Source organism: Protomyctophum parallelum (assembly GCF_964188405.1).
Source record: "Protomyctophum parallelum genome assembly, chromosome: 13".
NCBI lineage: Eukaryota > Metazoa > Chordata > Actinopteri > Myctophiformes > Myctophidae > Protomyctophum > Protomyctophum parallelum.
This window is the reverse complement of record NC_139708.1, coordinates 32,119,669-32,138,720: the sequence shown is the minus strand read 5'-3', so window position 1 is coordinate 32,138,720 and position 19,052 is coordinate 32,119,669. Positions and strand designations below refer to the sequence as shown.

The following is a 19,052-nucleotide window of genomic DNA, read 5'->3' as shown; positions in this document are numbered from 1 at the left end:
TGTGTGTGTGTGTGCGTGCGTGCCACAGGGGCCGTCATTGTGTCCTGCTTGCTTGCATGCATTATCATCACAAAAAAACAAAACAAAAAAATGTAATGTTGCCATAAATTTGCAGACCCAAATTACGCCCATTGATAATCACATCTCGTGGATGCAATTTATGGAACACAATGCGCAATGCTTGAGTGGAAACTCATCCCTTTCCCTGTCTAACAACACAGGTATATTTTTCCACAATCACTGCGTGCGTAATAAAATATTCTAGAAGGCAAGCAACAATCATAAATCATCAATAGGCAATAATGATGTATGATGGCCTGCCCTAGAATATTACGCACGTCGCAGTGATTGGGGACATAGAACAGAAGAACTATCGTGGCTATTCGTGGGCACTGGGCTGGTGAGTGCTGACCATGTTCTCCCATCTCCTCCTTGCGTACGTCAACGTGAGTCGATGTCCCAACTCCCAATCCGAAAAACAACTTCAGGGGCTGCTGTAGGGGAAGCGCTGCTACAAAACACCGTTCACCGCTGGGCGGGACCTCCAGTCCACACACTCACTTCTATCACACAAAACACGCCTTCCCAGTCCCATGTAATGGAACGGAACAGCTGCTGAGGACGTGTGGTCAGGCCTCAGCTTCTCTCTGTGATCCGTGCCAGCAACTGCAAATGAGCAGCACAGGAGTCACTTTGGAGCTTCCAAATAGTGCGTATATAGCGTAGGTGATCCGTTCCCGTGGGACGAGGCTTATCCACGTGTCTGTGACTCAGGCTGTGAAAATAGTTTTGGGGGTGACCTGCAGGTCTGGGCAGGGGCTATAAAGCAATGTATAGGCCTAAAAACGATCGTATTCCTTTCACTGTACTGTACATGTACACCATATTGGTCCGAGGGGACCAAGCAGAAAGGGACATCATCACATTGTGGACAGTCAGTGGACATTGCGGTCGGTCGGTGGCTCTCTGGGGAGCTGTCACGTTATAGTAGCCGAGCGGAGAGAGAGAGAGAGGGATTATCATTACGCGCGCGCGCGCGTGTGTGTGTGTGTGTGTGTGTGTGTGTGTGTGTGTGTGTGTGTGTGTGTGTGTGTGTGTGTGTGTGTGTGTGTGTGTGTGCGCGTGCGGAGCGCGTGTTGTCATCCATCCGCGGCTGATGCAGTCAGTTGGGAGCAGCCAGCTAGTAGTGTCGAGCTGGACTCACAGCACAGCGGCATAACGGCGCAACAACCAGCACAGGCTCCACAGCAGTCACACATTCTTCCAGCGCACGCGGGTTGCGAACGAGCGGTGGATTTCGACGCCACGGCTCACGTGTTTTATTCATTTGTTTTATAAAAGGATAATTTATTAATGACAGCGGACCGAGGTTCGGTTTGGGGGGAAACGCACCACTGAACAAAGGATTTATGAAAAACGACAGAAAGCGGTCTACTAACACTATTACAGACCAATTCCACGAACCCCCAACCAACCAACCCATCTCGCCGTTCGACTTGTCGAATCGTTGCAAGCAGACAGTAATTGGTGGGTTATTGATGCATGTTCTATTCAAGAGGACATAACGACTGAGTGAGCGTTCCTCTTTGCAACCTGGAGCGGGAGGAAACATCGCACTGGTCCACCGCGGTGGGGGACGTGGATGGAGAGTGAACCCCCGTCAGATGGGGTTCATTCCGAAATGTGACATTTTTCCTTAGCCTTCTATAATAATAGCGTGCACGTGCATCCCCCCCAGTCGCTCCCCATTGGATTTGTTTACGTCGCTCAAGGTAGGTACAGATTCCACTTAGTAGCTTAGGCTTATCGATTCATAGAGGAGAGTCATTGGTCACTCAGCTGGCAAGATTCATGTGCATGCTATATTTAACGCGCTTTTATTGCTGTGAATTCATCACCTCGGCTTACGATGGAACCACACGGGCTATTTCAGGGCTCGATCATCATCGTCAAACCAGTGGGGTGGAAGTTGCACCGTTGGCATTATTGTGAGAAAAAACGCGATGTTGATGCACGACTACAGTAGCCTATAGCCAGGTGCATACATTTTGTAATATAAGCTCGTTCGCTCGGAGGCCCTGGCATTTGCTGATGCCAAAAAGGGCACCCTGGTATAGGCTACTCCGCTACTGTATCTGTATCATGTTGTTGGGGAAATGTAAGGTGGCATAACGTGTCGCACCTCGACCTTAGAGGCAGCTTTGGCATTTGACAAAAACATACAAACATTAAAACACCCTGCCCAGATAGCCTTTGTAGATTCAACATTGTGTGGTTTTTTTCATGCCACTTTATTTATTCAGGCGGATGAAAAATGTATGGGTAATTTGACACTGCTACTACTCCATTTTGTGCCAAATCTGGACCCAGAAGAGTCAGAACACTTGCATGTTTTTACAGTGTCATTCAGGGGGACCCTCCCCTCCCACTCTTTATTGCAGACACATGAGGTTAGATGTTATTCTTTATTTTAGGAACTGAGAACCTCCCCCATCCCACCCTTCTTTCCCACAACTCTCGCGCACACACACACACACACACACACACACACACACACACACACACACACACACACACACACGCGCGCGAGCACACACACGTAGGCACCCAGCCTTTTAACAATGGTCTTGCTGCTAGTCCCTAAAACAAACTCTCTTCTGGAATCCCCTGTGGTCCCTATAGTTGTGCAGTATTGTTAAACGAGTGGTGGGGGATCTGCCAGAGAAGAACATTCCCATTCTCTCTAAACAGGTATTTTGCTTAAAATTGGACCCTATAGGTCAGCTAAACGCATGGGTGTCCCTTATACGGGGATTCATCCCTCCAACAGACTATCTCTGGCCACCCATGTTCATCCAAGATCTACCAGGAGACAGGAGTCAGGACACTGTATATCTTCAGAACCGGTAAGAGGTTGGATATTTAATAACGCTCCACCTGCGAGATGGAATGAGACCTGACACAGCACACGGCTTGTGATAGTTATGTGTTTCTGGTCAGATCGCTCCCCAGGGTCTATTTTAGAGACGTCTCTGTGTTCAACCATGAATCAATATTCAGCAGAGCGGAGGTGCTGCTTTATTTCCCCACACTGTGTTGTTATGTTACGTTGAGATGGTTTGCTTTTCTCTCGGGACTCTCCATGGCGCTCCCACCATATGCATCTTGTTTGGATAAACGTGTGATGTGTGTGTGTGTGTGTGTGTGTGTGTGTGTGTGTTGTGTGTGTGTGTGTTGTGTGTGCGTGGGTGCGTGTGTGAGAGAGAGAGAGAGAGAGACCATGACCTCTTTATTAAACATGTACACCTGACACAACCTAGCGTGAGAATCGTATGTGTGTGAACTGAACAGCATGCATGGTTCCATGGGAACTTCCCTGCTTCCCCTTGTATTTGTGCACAGGTGTACCCTCCCACACACACACACACACACACACGCACACGCACACGCACACACACACACACACACACACACACACACACACACACACACACACACACACACACACACACACACACACACACACACACACACACACACACACACACATTATACTCCAGGCAGAAGTGAACACATGACACATAGCAGACAAGGCTTCGTTCCTGGTTGCGAGCTTCCCCCGCACATCCTGCTGCTATGTATCTTGTCTCACCAGGCCCAGTGCTACAGTATATTTCTTCAGGTGCTTATCATCACACTGTCTAATATTTCTGATAATATATCCCCCCCATCTTCATCCATAATGGATGAACCACCTTGATATCGCCACATAAATGGAACGCCTGACACTAGGATGAGTATGGCCCTGGTTTCTTGCTTGATGTGTGTGTTGGGGGGGCTTCTAATCCCACTGATCTCCGCCTCCGATGCAGGAATGGGGGGGGCACGAGAGCGAGACCAGGGAGGGGTGGCACTGTTAATTGCCAAGTCAATTAGCATACGGTCACGCTGCGAGCCCAGCCGCATGGTAATGAGGCCTAATTAGGAGGAGACTGAGGGGAATAACTCCACTGCCGATCTCTCCATGCAGACACCCAAGGGGGGGGGGGGGGGGGGGGGGGGGTGAGTCTCTTTAAAAAAAGTCTCATTCCTCTTCACCTGTCTCGTTTCAACCCTCGCATTGGTGCCACTGACCGATTCGATATTTCCTCATCCTTCATCTCTCATGGTCTCATGATGTTGTTTGCTCATTACTTGTGCAAGCAGAGCGCGCAAGTAATACTTTTCGTCCAGTGCTTCGATGCGTATGTCGCCATTTCATACGCCGTGCCAGCGTATGACGTAAGGACTACTTGTGCTTGATATGGCAGTGGTGTCAGATTACATACATGTATACATAGGGGCATTACCTTTAATCCTCCCGACACTAAAACATATCGTCATTACGTCATCATCGAAAACCAATGACACCCTGGCATTGGGTCCTTTAATCCACATCTTTATTACGTCATTGAGAGCTAGTTATGCCAGTTATACCCTGACGTCATATGCTGCTACGATACATACGCATCAAACGGGGCATACGCAAAGTAACCACATTATACCGCTAATCAACTTACAAATTACGTATACATATAAGCTAAACCTAATAATTCAATATTTCAAACGTTCTTTCACAGAGAAGCTGAGATTTGACAGTTTGTAGCGGTCGACAGTACTTGCGCGCTCTGCTTGCGCACTAGTAGGCCATTTATGGCCATTTATGTCCTACTGTAGTGTGCAACAAGCAAGTATAGGCACTCGACAGAGTGCAGTTCTAGTTCTCTCCTGTCTTTTTGTCTCCTCTCTATGAGGAGCATCAAGCCTGCAAGATGTTATTAATAAATTCACAGTGTGAAGTGAGGGGCGCTATATATACATCTTTTATGACGTAATTATCAGACAAAGCAAACATGGACAAAACAAACATTAAACTCTGTCCATGTCAATGCCGTTTTTAATTTTGCCCCTCAATAATGTGAAGAAGAGTGGCTTTGATTCAAGTTCATGGCTTTGACCAATGCAACAGCCATGTTGTGGCTGGATGTCCCTCAGCAAGACAATGACGACTGGAGTTGCTCACTGTTTGAACGTTACTGCAGATAATGGCACATTTATATTCAGAATTTCCGTCATATGACGATGTCATGCGCCAAAATAGCAGGTTTACAAGTTAATTTCGGTGTGCGACAATGTCGTACGACATTAAGGCTTCAGAGTGACAGTGATGGAGTGTGGAGGCGGTTTGCCTGCCAAGCAACTCTTCAGAAGAGGAAACGAGGAGAGAGAGAGATTTAAGCCCTCAGGAGATTCTTGTCCTCAACGTTGGTCCTGTGACCCACACCATTCCCCTCTCCCTCCGTGAACCTTGCCTCAGGACAAACTCTGTCTCTGGAAGTTTACTTCTAGCCAATTACTGTCAGAGAATAGGAGATGCTCAAAACAGCTTGGAGGTGGAGGTAACAGAAGATATCTCCTGTTTGACATGCCTACTATTTATAAGCATAGTTAATCACTTCCGCTGACTCAATTAGCAACACAGATGTGTTTGTATTGCAAAGTAAAGCACAGCACATTGAGGTAGTACCTCCAGACACATTCATTGGCAGTATAGAGAAATTCAATATGTATCTTAGTGTACATTTATCCGATTTCAACACTCTGGAAGTGTGCTTTCAACTGAAAAACATGTTTCTTCATTTTAAAAATACAGATTTCTTTGTCCACGTGCTAACCACTGTCAACCTGGCATCCCTATTGTGGGCATGTCATTAGATGTGGGCAAAAACGTTTAAAAATCTTCAAAGATAAAAACAAACAAACAAAACTAATTCCACAAGACTGGTGCCTGCCATGCTATCCAAAGGATATCATGGATATCACTGCTGTTACAAACTGTGGAGGAGTAGGACGTGTGTGATAAAGGGCTGTAGTTCTGAATATCATCATCATCATAATCATCATCAGCTGGCAGATGTCAGGACACTCAGTCCCTGCTTGGCCCCAGAAATAACATGCTAGCTGCTGCATCTGGATTATTGTGTTGCTGGACACACACACACACACACACACACACACACACACACACACACACACACACACACACACACACACACACACACACACACACACACACACACACACACACACACACACACACACACACACACACACACACACACACACACACACACACACACACACACACACACACACACACACACACACACACGGTTATTGTTCCAGCTGTCTGAATGGAGTGATAGGTGAAAGAAAGAAGATGGAAGGGAGAGAAGTCAAAACGCAATCATCCGCCCAATTATGGTTATGCTAATTACACACGGCATCTGGTTGTGCACTATGTCTGATAATTATAGTGGACGGTAATTGTACAGGAGGGCTTGTTAGATGATTCACCGGCTCTGTCCATCCATTCTGAAGCAGATTTGAATGGTTCAGAACTGTGCTCACATTAGTACGTTTATCTGTTCTCTGTCACCGCCATGGAAATCAGCGTTATGTTATTAGTACATATGCCACATTCAGGCATTGTGTAAAAACACTGCGCCTTTGCACGCATGCATAATACATGCCACAAGACAGCACGTTATATTTGTATGCAAATGGATCCAGCATAAATGGGCATTGTGCCAGTGTGTGTGCGCGCGCGCGTGTGTGTGTGTGTGCATGCGTGCGTGTGTGCGTGCGTGCATAGTGCATACTGTATGTGACATGCTTTATGAATAAATGTATGTGCGGTGGCACGGTGTACAGTGCTAATGCTTACAGTATAATTTATACTCCGTCGTACGGCGGTGTCGAAAATAGCCGATCTACAAGTTGACAATGCGTCACATCCAGCATCAGGCTTACTGTAGGATGGATGTCTGAGGCACCAGAAGACTCCCTGACACTGACAGGCGGATGCAGACATGCAGCCATGCAGCCATGCAGCAACACTGGCAGGGGATGGCTCTTTCCCTAGTTACATAAGACTCACACATAGAGAGAGAGAGAGAGAGAGAGAGGAAAAGTGATGAGGGGACACAAGGAGTGGCAAAGGAAAGCTCGTAAGAAAAAAAGAGAGTGAGTGAGAGTTGGGGTACAGAGAGGGATGCGGCCATGCGGGGTAACAGAAAGAACAGGTGGGAGGGAAGAAAACGAAAGAGCCAAATTGGAATAGAAAGCGTGGTATGCAGAAAGAGAGGGATTTCTTGCGATCAGGTATACTTGGTGAAAGGGAGGACGTGGGAGGATGAGGACATGAGATACATCTTTCACAGCACATCTTCAAATACAGCGGTGACATGAGACCACTACTCCAGCACCGGATGGAGATCCCAATCTAAATGAATAGGGGATGATTTAAATGGGATGGGATGGGGGGGGGGGGGTTAAGACGGCAGCATCCTCCACTCTGCTATAGGGAAAGGAAGGCTTGGGGCTCTGTCTCTTCACATGACTCATAATATTAATAGGAGAGGAGAGGATGAGAGACTGATGTGTGTGTTGCGTGTGTGTGTGTGTGTGTGTGTGTGTGTGTGTGTGTGTGTGTGTGTGTGTGTGTGTGTGTGTGTGCGTGCGTGCGTGTGTTGCATGCGTGTGTGTACGTGCATGCAACCGTGCCATGCATGTGTGTGTGAGAGAGAAAGAAAGGGTGAGAGAGAGAGATTTGTCTTGACTGCAATTCTGTGCATGCATGTCTTGATTTTCTGTGTGCGCATCATTCTACAGTATGTGTGTGTGTGTGTGTGTGTGTGTGTGTGTGTGTGTGTGTGTGTGTGGTCACTGACAGTACATTGTGTACATTCTTCAACCTTCAGTTTACCAGCCGGTCAGGACCCCATGATCTGCTGTGACTGACTGACTGACTGACTGACTGACTGACTGACTGACACACAATCAGTGGGCGAGTGAGAGCACAGCCAAATCTTCAAATATAAAATATACCGTAAATTGAATGTACACTTCATATAAGGGTGCTGTGTGGAAGAAGGAAGTTAGTGAACAAGTTAACGTGGTAACAGTCTATATGAGTATATGACAAAGGTCCTGCCTTGTCTCTCTCCGTCCTTCCTTCTCCGAGTCCTCCCTAGAACCCCAGACCACCCCGTCACGTCCCGTCTGTTTAGTGTGCACTGGTCTGTTGCTGTGTGGCTTATAGTCCTTGTCACTAAACACGAGACAAAGAAGGAGGCAGAGAGGTAGAGAGGACAAGAGCACAGTCAATGTGAAATGTGTGAAAAGGGGAGATGGAGTGATGTAGAAGGCTCTTTGAGGGTGAATGACCCCCCCCCCCCCCCCCCCTCCAAAAGCCCACCCCCACCCGCCTCCTCTGTGCACCGTGTGTTTTGCTCCTGTCTGTCATTCAGAGCTGCAGCGTAACCATGGTTATCAGGGCTTTAGCCAGAAAACACCATGCCGTTAGGAGCTAACTGGTTTCTCAAGTGTGTGAGAGGCAAATTGTATGTCTTTGTTGCAAATGCACATGTAACGTGCGCTTGCACCGGATGGGTGCATGTGTTATGGGTGTTCGTGAGAGGGTGTGTGTGTGTGCACATGTGCATATGCGCGTGTGCTAGTGTATGTGCATGCAGGTACGTGCATTTAAGAGCCAGCGTTGTGTTTTGGGTGACTCATCCGTCTGTATGGGCTGATTGATGTTAATGTAGCCCAATAATAACACACCATCTGCATCACAAGGTCATAATACAAATGACAAAATGTCACCGAACGAGGCTCTTATGGAGAAAGGAAAGAGAATTTGAGTTATGGGAGGGGAGGGGTTGGGAGGGTTGTAATGCTTAATTTATACTCAACGCATACTCTTGGCAGGCAAACACCGTCGTACAACACTGTATATAAATCAGGCGTGAGATGGGATTCAAAGGGGTTTCGTTCTCAGTAGAATACAGTATGCAATAGCTGTAAACAAATGCCCGCACGCTGACTCTCACACACTGTTTGTTCCGTTGTTATGCCCTTTGGGGCCTCAAAGACCAGCTTGCATAATGATAATTAACGAGTCACAAACAACCACTATGTTTAAAATGCTAAAATAGGCTATGGAGATAGACAGATCAAAGGCTTAGAAGAAGAAGCCAACAGAGCAACTATGCAGATAGCACAGTCTCGCGCATGTGCTTTCTGAGAGAGAAGGTTTAGTGGGAGAAAATGTATCGCCCTACTTTGATCGAGGTAGATGTTCGCAATCACTGAAGTATGGTAATGAAGTATGGATTCATAACAACATAATACTAGGATGTTCAATAAGGCTAAAGCCACTTCGGTGGCCATATTTGTTCATGAGAAAAGTTTTTTGTAAAACACTATTTAGAGTGGCTGTTAATAACTCCATGTATTGCCATGTAACTGATTCATCTGTGTCTAAACCATACAGGTTAGCTAGCAACATAATGATGTATTAAGTGATTATTATTTTCTTGTTAAAATCAGTGTTAAATATCTCTATATTCTGATAGTAGCCATCGCTGTCTCTCCAGCTATTTAGTAAACAGAAATGCATTTTCAGGTTGGGAGACACACACGCATGCGCTCGCTCGCGCGCGCGCGCACACACACACACACACACACACACACACACACACACACACACACACACACACACACACACACACACACACACACACACACACACACACACACACACACACACGAAAGGTTAACGTGGGACATGACATTCTGAGAGTCATCTTCCATTATAAAAAGTGAGTTGATGCTGACCATGATACTGACCTAATACTGACCGTGATACTGACCATGATACTGACCTAATACTGACCGGATCTGGACATGATTCTGAATATCTTTCAAACGGGGGTCCGTGGCTAAACCACTGACTTTATAGAGCGCTACCTATAAAGTTTCTTTCAATGAGTCAAGTATCAGTAGTCAAGTATCAAAAGTAATCCAAAAGAAATCGAACCAAACATTTTAGATATTCTAATTTCCAATTAATCCATAACGTCATCAAGCAAGGTTACCCTTTTTCCAAAAGCTCTGAATTGATTCAGAGCTAAACACTAAACACATTCCTTGACCAAAACCTTTCTTCTTCAGATCTCAAAGTTACTACTCTGTGGTTTATCAATTTCTGATTATGCTTTAGTATTGGCCTTAAAAGAGTCTCTTTGACAAACCACCACCACATTTGATACCTAAAATGGAACCTCCCGGGCCGCCTCACTTCCTGTACTTTTATAGATGTCCTCCTGGTACGTGGTACCTCACTTCCTGGAACTATTGTTGACATGCTTTTTCCCCACAGCTCCCCCTATGATCAAACCTTGTCAACAGAAAATGAATGCTACACAAAACAAAACATATTTTCCGTATTCCCTTGTTGTCACCCAGTATGTTATGTTTCATTTTCTTTCAATACTCGCATAAAGATAATCGAATTAATCTATAGCCACTGCAGGGAATACCTTGATGACATCGTAGTGGTTTCACTAATTATAAAAACTGATATCATATACAGGAGCGGGATGTGAGGGGAGAAGCATTCATAATCTGCATATGTAGAAGGAAAAAATGTGTCCATGGGACCTACTTTCCTAGGTCTGTATCATCCCCCACTCTGTACATGACTGTCCCAGTTCTACTGTGTGCTTGAGGGAGTGTGTGTTGCGTGCGTGTGTGAGTGAGCCTTAGCCTTGGCTGGTGTGTAGTTAAGTCCGGCTCTCTCCCCTGTTGGTCTGGCCAGTTGCACTGTGTTTTTCTGGCAAGACGCTGAAAGAGGATCTAGCTCTGAGGATATCCAGTGTCCTTTATGTGGTATGTAAATACTGTGTTGCAGTCTATTTGTAGACGGCAGGGGAAGGTATTTCAGCCATGGCCTTAAAGTGAGCGCAGTGTGTCGAAGCTCTGTGTGAAATAAACAGACGCTTGAACAATACATAGAAAATCTCTATTTAACACAAGTAAGACGCGCAAACGCGTGAAGCGAACGCAGCTCGTGTGTGTGTGGTTGTGTGTGTGTGTGTGTGTGTGTGTGTGTGTGCTACAGCTGCGCCCTGTGTGTGTGTGCTACAGCTGCGCCCTCTGGTGGCGGGCGGGTGGTGTAACAGCGGGACAGACACACAGACAGACACACACACACACAGACATTCAGCCCTTGCTGTCATAGTAAGTGGCTCACTGCGTTCGCAATAACGAATTGAACCCCAGCATCCCATTCTGGGGGGAACATAGCCGATTCACAATGTATCACGTTGCGATGCATTGTGAGCTTGTAGATCGGCTATTTTTGGCAAAGAAATTAAGAGAGGGCAAAAAAGCTGTACAGTACAGTACAGTATGGTACACAGTACTGTAAGTAACTGTCTTAGTTTCACTGTAGTGGGTTATAGTGGTTAACTGAAACAATGCACCTGTGAGGGTCACACTTTCAAAGTTGAATTAATAACTCTGGACTTTACAGTGAAGGAGAAATAGAGGCGTGCATGTGTGCGAGCGCCGAGCGCGCACCGTGTACACGTTTGTATGTGTATGTGTTTTCTGAAGGGTAATGACGATGATTCGGCACAATGTGTGTGAGGCAGCTTGGAAAAATGTATGAAAGGTCAGTGCAGTGATGTGTAGGGCAGACAGTTGTTGATGGTGAGGCTGGCTCAGATGTTTGATTAACTGTGTGCGTGTGTGTGCGAAGTGAAGCCAGGTAGACTGATGCAGCATTGATTTCTTCCTTGTTTGGTACTCTTTGTGCTGCAAGTGTGTCTCTATAGGCACTTCACTTAAAAGTGTACGTGAGGCACTGTGTTTGTGTGTGTGTGTGCGTGTGTGTGTGTGTACTGTATTGTATAGTCTCGCATCTTGGGACTGGTAGATGGACGGTAGCGAGTGAAGCTGTTTGTACACTTGAGTTCCTTTCCGTGTATCGCAGTTTGTCATAAAACATATCCATGATGCATGCATCCCTTTCTGTCTGTACTGTAGGCGGTACAGTCAGTTTCACATCATGAATCTTATACCTTGTTTTGAATAATTGAAAAAAGGCTCTCTGCTGCGGTCCTGTAGAAGAGGGGTTCTCAACAAGGGGGTTCTACTAACCGAAACGTTGCCTAAACGGTTTCGGCCATGAACGGTCCTTCATGAGGTGATGAAAGCCGTTCACGGCCGAAACGTTGTGCCTTAACTAATGGCGTTTTAAATAAAACGAAACACCACTGGAGCAGAGCCTGTGTGCGGACTTCTTTCTTCATTCTTGTATTAAAACAACACAGATCATTTTAAATGAACACAACCTCAGATTTTCTATTACCTTGTGCACGCATACTCCGAAATGTTTTCAGTCTGACTCACTTCGATTAATGCATTTTAAAGTCATGCAATCGCAACAGACTCTGTTTGTAAGAGCCTTATGTCACTCACCCTCTCTTAACTGCTGTTCATTGTTTGAAACAGAACTATGGCAGATTGTCTGTTACTCAGAGGCAGATGATCACTGTGGAAATAACTGCCAGCGCAACAAACTCTAAGTCAGGAGGTTATGGGGGGGTCCTTGAGTCTAAAGCAGGACAACTCCCCCCCCCCCCCCCCATTCTCTCCTGTTCTTTGTCTTTTCTTTCGTTTCTCTCACTTTATCTTTTCCTGTTTCCATTCTTTATCCTCGGTGCTCACTCTCCTCTCTCTGTTTTGTTCTTTTACTCCCTCAGAGATGGCCAGATTCCTCCCTGTCCTTCTCCTGCTGCTGCCAACGGTGTCCCAGCGTGCCAGTGGCCAGGACTCCGAGGAGTCGTCCAGCGCGCTGCCCCGGGGCTGTGGCTGGGGCCTGGTGCGCCCCTACACCCTCCTCTGTGACCTGGACTCCATATGGGGGGTCGCCGTGGAGTCGGTGGCCGCCGGCGGGGCCCTGGCGTCCGTCTTGCTCGTCCTCGTCCTGCTGTGCCGCGTGCGCCACATCAGCGAGGGGGAGAAGCGCAGCGGCGTGGGGCCGATCCTCCTCCTTCTCCTGGGCATCCTGGGCCTGTTTGGCCTGAGCTTTGCTTACCTTATTGAGGAGGACGCGTCGCTATGTCTGCTCCGCAGGGCTCTCTGGGGGCTCCTCTTCGCCATCTGCTTCTCTTGCCTGCTGGTGCAGGGTGTTCGGCTGCGCCGGTTGGGCCGTGAGCGCCGGAGTCCGGGCGGCTGTGCCCTCACGGGCCTGGCGCTCGGCTTGAGTGCTGTGCAGGGCATTATCGCCGCCGAGTGGCTGCTTCTGACCGTGCTGCGAGAGGGACGCCCCGCCTGCCAGTACCTGCCTCTGGACTTCTCCTTAGCCTGCAGCTACGTGCTAGCGCTCTTGCTAGCTGCGCTGACCGCTGCCACCCTGGCGTTGTGCGGGAAGACACGCCAGTGGCGCTGCAACGCCATCTGGCTGCTGGTGACCTGCTTGTTGTCGCTGTTGTTGTGGGTGGCCTGGGTGGGCTTCTATCTCTACGGCAACGACTGGCTGGGGAGGTCCCCCGACTGGGATAACCCGGCCCTGGCTATCGCCCTGGTGGCCCAGGGCTGGCTGCTGCTGCTCTTCCACGCTATGCCCGAGGCGCACATCTGCATGAGACCCCCGCCACAGCCCACCGCCCCCGACTACTTTGACACCTCCCAGAACTCCACGAGGATGAGGGAGACCAGTTTCGACGAGGACATCCCTCTCTCTCACAGGCAGTTTGTGGAGAACCAGGGCTACGGGTACAGCGACGAGAACACTGCAGGTACGCTCCAGCCTGGCATGGAGATTGTAGGCCATTGTGAGTAATGAAACAACACCTGGCAACATTCGGCTTGAAATTACCACACATTTTACTTGTTGATTGCTTTGATTTGACATGATTATGCATCAAGAGTTTCTGTGTTCACACATCATTTTAGTCTTTAGACAACTCAAGAATTGAATGAAAATATTTTAATGGATATAAAATGAGCAATATATAGTTTGGCTTTTAATAGAATAGAATATTGTGTTGGCATCAATTAAGTGCACATTATCACCAATTAAAAGTGCCAAGAGGGATTAATCACAAAAAAAGACGAAGTTTGTTTGCATTGTGCTCCAGCAGGTATTGGGTATTAGATATTTATAGGCATTACACTAACATTTAAACCCAACCAAATAGGGGCCTTCTGAATCCCCCATAGTACATGAAAGCAGATCCAAAACAACAGGTGGAGGGTGGAGGGGGAGCAGCATTTCGTAGAAGGGCAGCAGCAGTAGCGTGAGCCGTGAGACATCGGCGCAAACAAGCAAATGAGCAATGCAAACATCCCCAGTTAAACAGGACACTCTATTAGTGAAGTTGTGCATGTGACTGGTTGAGAATAGAAGCATGGGGCTGAGGCTGACCAATGGTCAGATAACAGCAACTGCACAACGAGGAGTTTCCCGACTAGGGGGTGGGGGTGGGGGGGATGTGGGACACGGGGTCCTTCTCAGGGCTCGGGCCCACAGGAGTTACGGGTTTGTAACTGCTCAAGGATTCCGAATTCGAATTAGCGATTCTCATTATAAACTATTCATAATTTCTTTTTTTGTTACTGTTACGCACACACGCCACCTGTAGATGCTCATTTGTCAGCACTGCACTGACATCATGAATAATAATCACAGTCTGACAGACAGACAGACAGTTCAGCTTTACAGTCTAGTTCAGCACAGCTGAGGTGTGTGTGTGTCACTGTCCAGCCAATCCCGAGAGACTACTGTCCAGCTGACCCTCGTTGACATACGTTAATTAATGACTTGCATCAAGGCAATGATGTTGTGTTTCTGCATCAACTACACCTGATCTAAGATACCATCAAAGCCAAGAATTCATACACGACCCTCTCTGGTATTATATAATTATATATATTTTTACTGGGCTCTAGCGATTTTTAATTGAATCGTGACCCCACGAATTGAATCGAGAATCATTTTGATTTGAAAAATATATAAATAATAATAATAATTTTAATCGATTCACAGCCCTAAGCAAGTGTATAAAAATGGGGGGTCCGTGGCCTAACAGCATATGCCACTGGGGGTCCTTGAAATTCAAATGGTTGAGAATCACTGCTGAATGAGACAAAGTGTGAGTAATGTCCGGCCCATCTCTCCGATGTGCCCTCTGTGTGCCAGCAGGCTTGAGGAGCGCTGGAGGCCACCATAATGGGAGCACTGGCGCCAGGCCCAGTGCTCCGTTCCGCAGCAACGTCTACCAGCCCACCGAGATGACCATGATTCTGAACGGGGGCGCGGTGAGTAGATCAGCACAGTCGCAGGTACACACACACGCACACGCACACACACACACACGCACACACGCACACACACACACACACGCACGCTCGCACACACGCACGTGCACGCAGTGATGCTATCTCTTCAGTGAGTGATGCAGTTGTGTCCTGCCTCCTGTCAGGTCCTCCATTGTGTTAGAATAGATGGGCATAGATCTGGCTGGTGCAGGGCACCTGCCTTCCATTCACCACACTATAAATAAAGCCTGTATAGACACTCCACCAGAATGCTGAGGCAACATTCTGTTAATATTCTGGGCATGTATATCGATAAACACCATTAAGCCAAAACGGTTTATAGGCACTATTCTTGGAGATCTCAAATAGTGATTTAGTAAACGTTCTCTGTGAATATGCGTAACATTCTCTATACGCCGCATAAGAGATCAACACTTTGCCAGAAAAGTGTGTGTCCACTGATCCGTGACTTAAAAAACAACACATATTCTAGCCAGCAAAAAAAGAATATGATGGGCTTTGCATCTCTTTAGGCTAGGCGACTGATACCATTTAAATGGAAGGAGAAATTCCCACCAACCTTTAAATCATGGGTTAATGATGTTTTACATCACTTGACACTGGAGAAAATTCGGTACTCCACAAGAGGGTACGCTGGTGCTTTAAAAGTTTACACCATTTGGCAACCTTTTATAACATATATTGAGAGGATGAATGCGGCTGACATCAACAATCCTTAATAACTCATAACACTGACCCTACTGTAATTAGTTTTTATGTTTTTTTTTTTTAAACCTTTTTATTTCTAATATTTTATTATGCTTCATTATGAATATGTATATACTTTTGCTAATGGTACAATATACCAGGGTTGTGGCTCTTTCGGAGTGGGAACTCTGGGTGGGGTAAAATAATAAGTTGTTAAAGAATGCTATATATAGCAGTGGTTCTCAAGGTGGACTTCATGGTGTTCTGTCTCTTGCAGGTACCCTCGGCCCCGCCCACCTACACGGGGCGGCAGCTGTGGTGAGGAAGAGGATGGGAGAAGATCATGAAGATGAAAGGATGAGAGGAGGAGGAGAAGAAATAAAAGGGGGTTGGGGTTGAGGATGTATAAGTGGTCCAGGGGCTGGCAGCCATGGAAGAACATGGACCTCAACATGGACCCCATGTCTCTGTGTATAGACTGAGGACTTACACACTCACATGACTGCGCCAATCAGCTACGCCAACTACTGTGTGTGTGTGTGTGTGTGTGTGTGAGACTGGAGAAATGGAGGACAGGGCCAGTGTTCTTCTAAAACATCTCCTGTAGCCTACACATCTCTGTACAGTAGGATGGTTGGACGAGAAGAAAAAACAATATATGAGCGGATGTAGCTCTTGGAAATATTGACACTCGAGTATTATTCTGTTTGAATTTTGCTCCCCTGAGACTGTATACCACTGTTAGCATCCTCCAAAACTGTGAAATGTATCACTTCATTTCCCTCCCTCTATCTCCGTCTCTGGTTCTCTCTTCCTGACTGTGTGTGTGTGTGTGTGTGTGTGTGTGTGTGTGTGTGTGTGTGTGTGTGTGTGTGTGTGTGCGCGCGTGCGTGCGTGCGTGTTACGCTATGACTCGCACCGCTGGCGCTGCAACAGAAACGTGTGGCATTGTGCTCCATTCATCCATGCTGTAGGTGCACGTGCACTCACCAGCTTCGCACTGAAATAAATAAAGTCCTCAGAGATATGCACATGAGAGAAGTGTACAGTTTAAGCAATCCAAAAGAATACAGTGCGTGTGCGTGCGTGTGACGTGTGTGTGCATGCATGTATTGCCCTTCACCTCAACTCTGGCCCATAACACATCCTCGCTCCATGGATCTCTCTCTCTCTCTCTCTCTTTGTCAGTCTCTAGTGTGCTTCTAGGTGTATCTACTGTACTGTGAATATAGCACATACCGCCTCATCCTATCACCCGCATGGACAGTGCCCGAAATACAGTATAACACAGACACTGGAATATGGAATGAAACTCCAATGTGACCACAAATTAAAGCAGCAACAAGAAAAATTACCACCTTAATAATAGAGGGGGGTGGTGAGTCACAGCGCTAAATTAAATGGCATCCGATTGCGATGGGATGGAGCAGATTCCGATTGGACGCAGAAGGCGTCAGTCAGTCAGTCAGCCAGCGAGGTAGCAAACGTATGAATCTAGGTCAGACTTGTGTGCTCTCGCGCTCATCTCCAGTGTCTCCAGTCTAAGCCAGCCGGGAGAAACTGTCACTTTATATCAGGGGGAAAACGGTCCACTGTACTTATTCCCTCTATCTGTGTTGTATGTGTGCATATACGCGTGTTGTATTTCTCTTGTTTGTTTTGTTTCGCATGTGCGAACGCGACGAATACACTTCACAGCCAGGACTGTTGGCTGGTGCTACAGTACATTTCCCCTCTTCCTCAATCTCACAAGATCCCATTATGAACCTAGTTTATATTTTGTCGCACGAGAAGTTCTCGAAAATGCGACTCGGTTGAGTCGACATTTTTTATAGAAAATCAAGTTATTTTTTGATGAGTGACTAAATATGCAGTATATTGAAGGCCTGATTAGTCTTAGTCGTGTGCAGTTGTGACGCGCCACAAATAGCACGCAGATCTACAAGCTCACAGCTTGATCCGTTGCGAGATACCCGCGCGCAACTAAGTATGCCTATATTGTATATATTGAGACAAAGAGAGGTGACCGTTTTGTGCAGACATCCAAGAGCCTGAGAGAGAGAGAGAGAGAGAGAGAGAGATCAGATTTTCAGTGTGAAGCACAAGAGGGCGAGATCAAATGAACGCTGGTGCAGAGGACTGAAGGAGGAGACGGGAAAGGGGGGGATGGGTAGAGCAAGAAGGACAGAATAGATAGGCAAGAGTCTCGGAGGAGAGCAGGACGAGGGGGCTTGAATAGTCGATATGACAGTCAGTGACGTCCCTCTGAGTCCCTTCAGTCAGCCTCCTGTATTGTGTGTGAGAAAATGGCTCCTTCCGCTTCTGCGAGTATGTGTGTGCGAGTGTGTGTCTGTATGATGCTGAGTGTGTTTGTGTTTCTTTGTTGCAGTGTGTGCGCGCGCGCGCGCGCGCGCGCGCGTGTGTGTGTGTGTGTGTGTGTGTGTGTGTGTGTGTGTTGTGTACATGTGTGTGTGTGTGGTCGCGTAGGAGGCTGTGCCGTCCTTTGTGACCGTCCTCTTCATCTGGCGAAGCCTCCATTGTCTTGGTGTAGTGGTTAGCTCGTCTCTAGCCTGTACGTCCCTGCTGTGCCAAGAAGGACTTCGGTTTCTCCGGAGGTTTCGTGTTTTCGAGGCCCTCTACCCCCAAAACCACCTCTCTCCTCCAAGGACCCGCGCAGTTCAAATCCTCAGTGTTTAGCTCGGAGGGTGTAAAGATGGACCCAAATATACCCATACCAATTTGGGTCATTTCACCCTTGGGCCTGGGCTACAATGGGGCCGGATTTGACCGCCACTATAATCAATGGAACGCGGCTGCGGTGTGCAGGTTGTGCGTAAGCTCCGCAGCTCCGCACGTGAATCTTTTTTCTCAAAGCAAGTGCTCTATTTTTCCGCGTGTCCACAGGGATTATGCAGCCCTTCACCTCGCCTTCAGAGGGGGAAAAAAACAGTAAATTCGGAACTCGACGGATGAATTGTCGGTGCAGCCACCTAGCTGCGTACGGTTCCGTTCCGTCCCCAGTGTAGCCCGGCCGTTAGAATGAAATAAACCCAGAGGGTTTTACTGTGTGTACATAGTTGTGTTGTATAGCATTTGTTTGGCTGTTTACGTTTTTTGTTTTTGGTATA

At 47.2% G+C, this 19,052-nt stretch overlaps 1 protein-coding gene across 8 annotated transcripts; it reads left to right on the top strand.

The window, feature by feature from the left end:
* Positions 1 to 695: 695 nt before the first annotated feature.
* On the top strand, positions 696 to 16,309 carry gprc5ba (G protein-coupled receptor, class C, group 5, member Ba). Of its 8 annotated transcripts, XM_083779569.1 has the most exons (5): positions 697 to 1,098; positions 1,131 to 1,772; positions 12,657 to 13,730; positions 15,098 to 15,240; positions 16,202 to 16,309. In XM_083779569.1, the coding sequence occupies exons 3-5, from the start codon at positions 12,659 to 12,661 to the stop codon at positions 16,244 to 16,246; spliced, it is 1,260 nt and encodes a 419-aa protein (XP_083635695.1). In that variant the 5' UTR covers positions 697 to 1,098; positions 1,131 to 1,772; positions 12,657 to 12,658; the 3' UTR covers positions 16,247 to 16,309. The 8 variants fall into 8 exon arrangements, with proteins under 8 accessions (XP_083635699.1, XP_083635695.1, XP_083635700.1 ...); XM_083779573.1 differs by having other exon boundaries at positions 696 to 1,772; positions 12,657 to 13,694; XM_083779574.1 differs by having other exon boundaries at positions 697 to 1,772; positions 12,657 to 13,694; positions 15,101 to 15,240.
* The last annotated feature ends 2,743 nt before the right edge of the window (positions 16,310 to 19,052 follow it).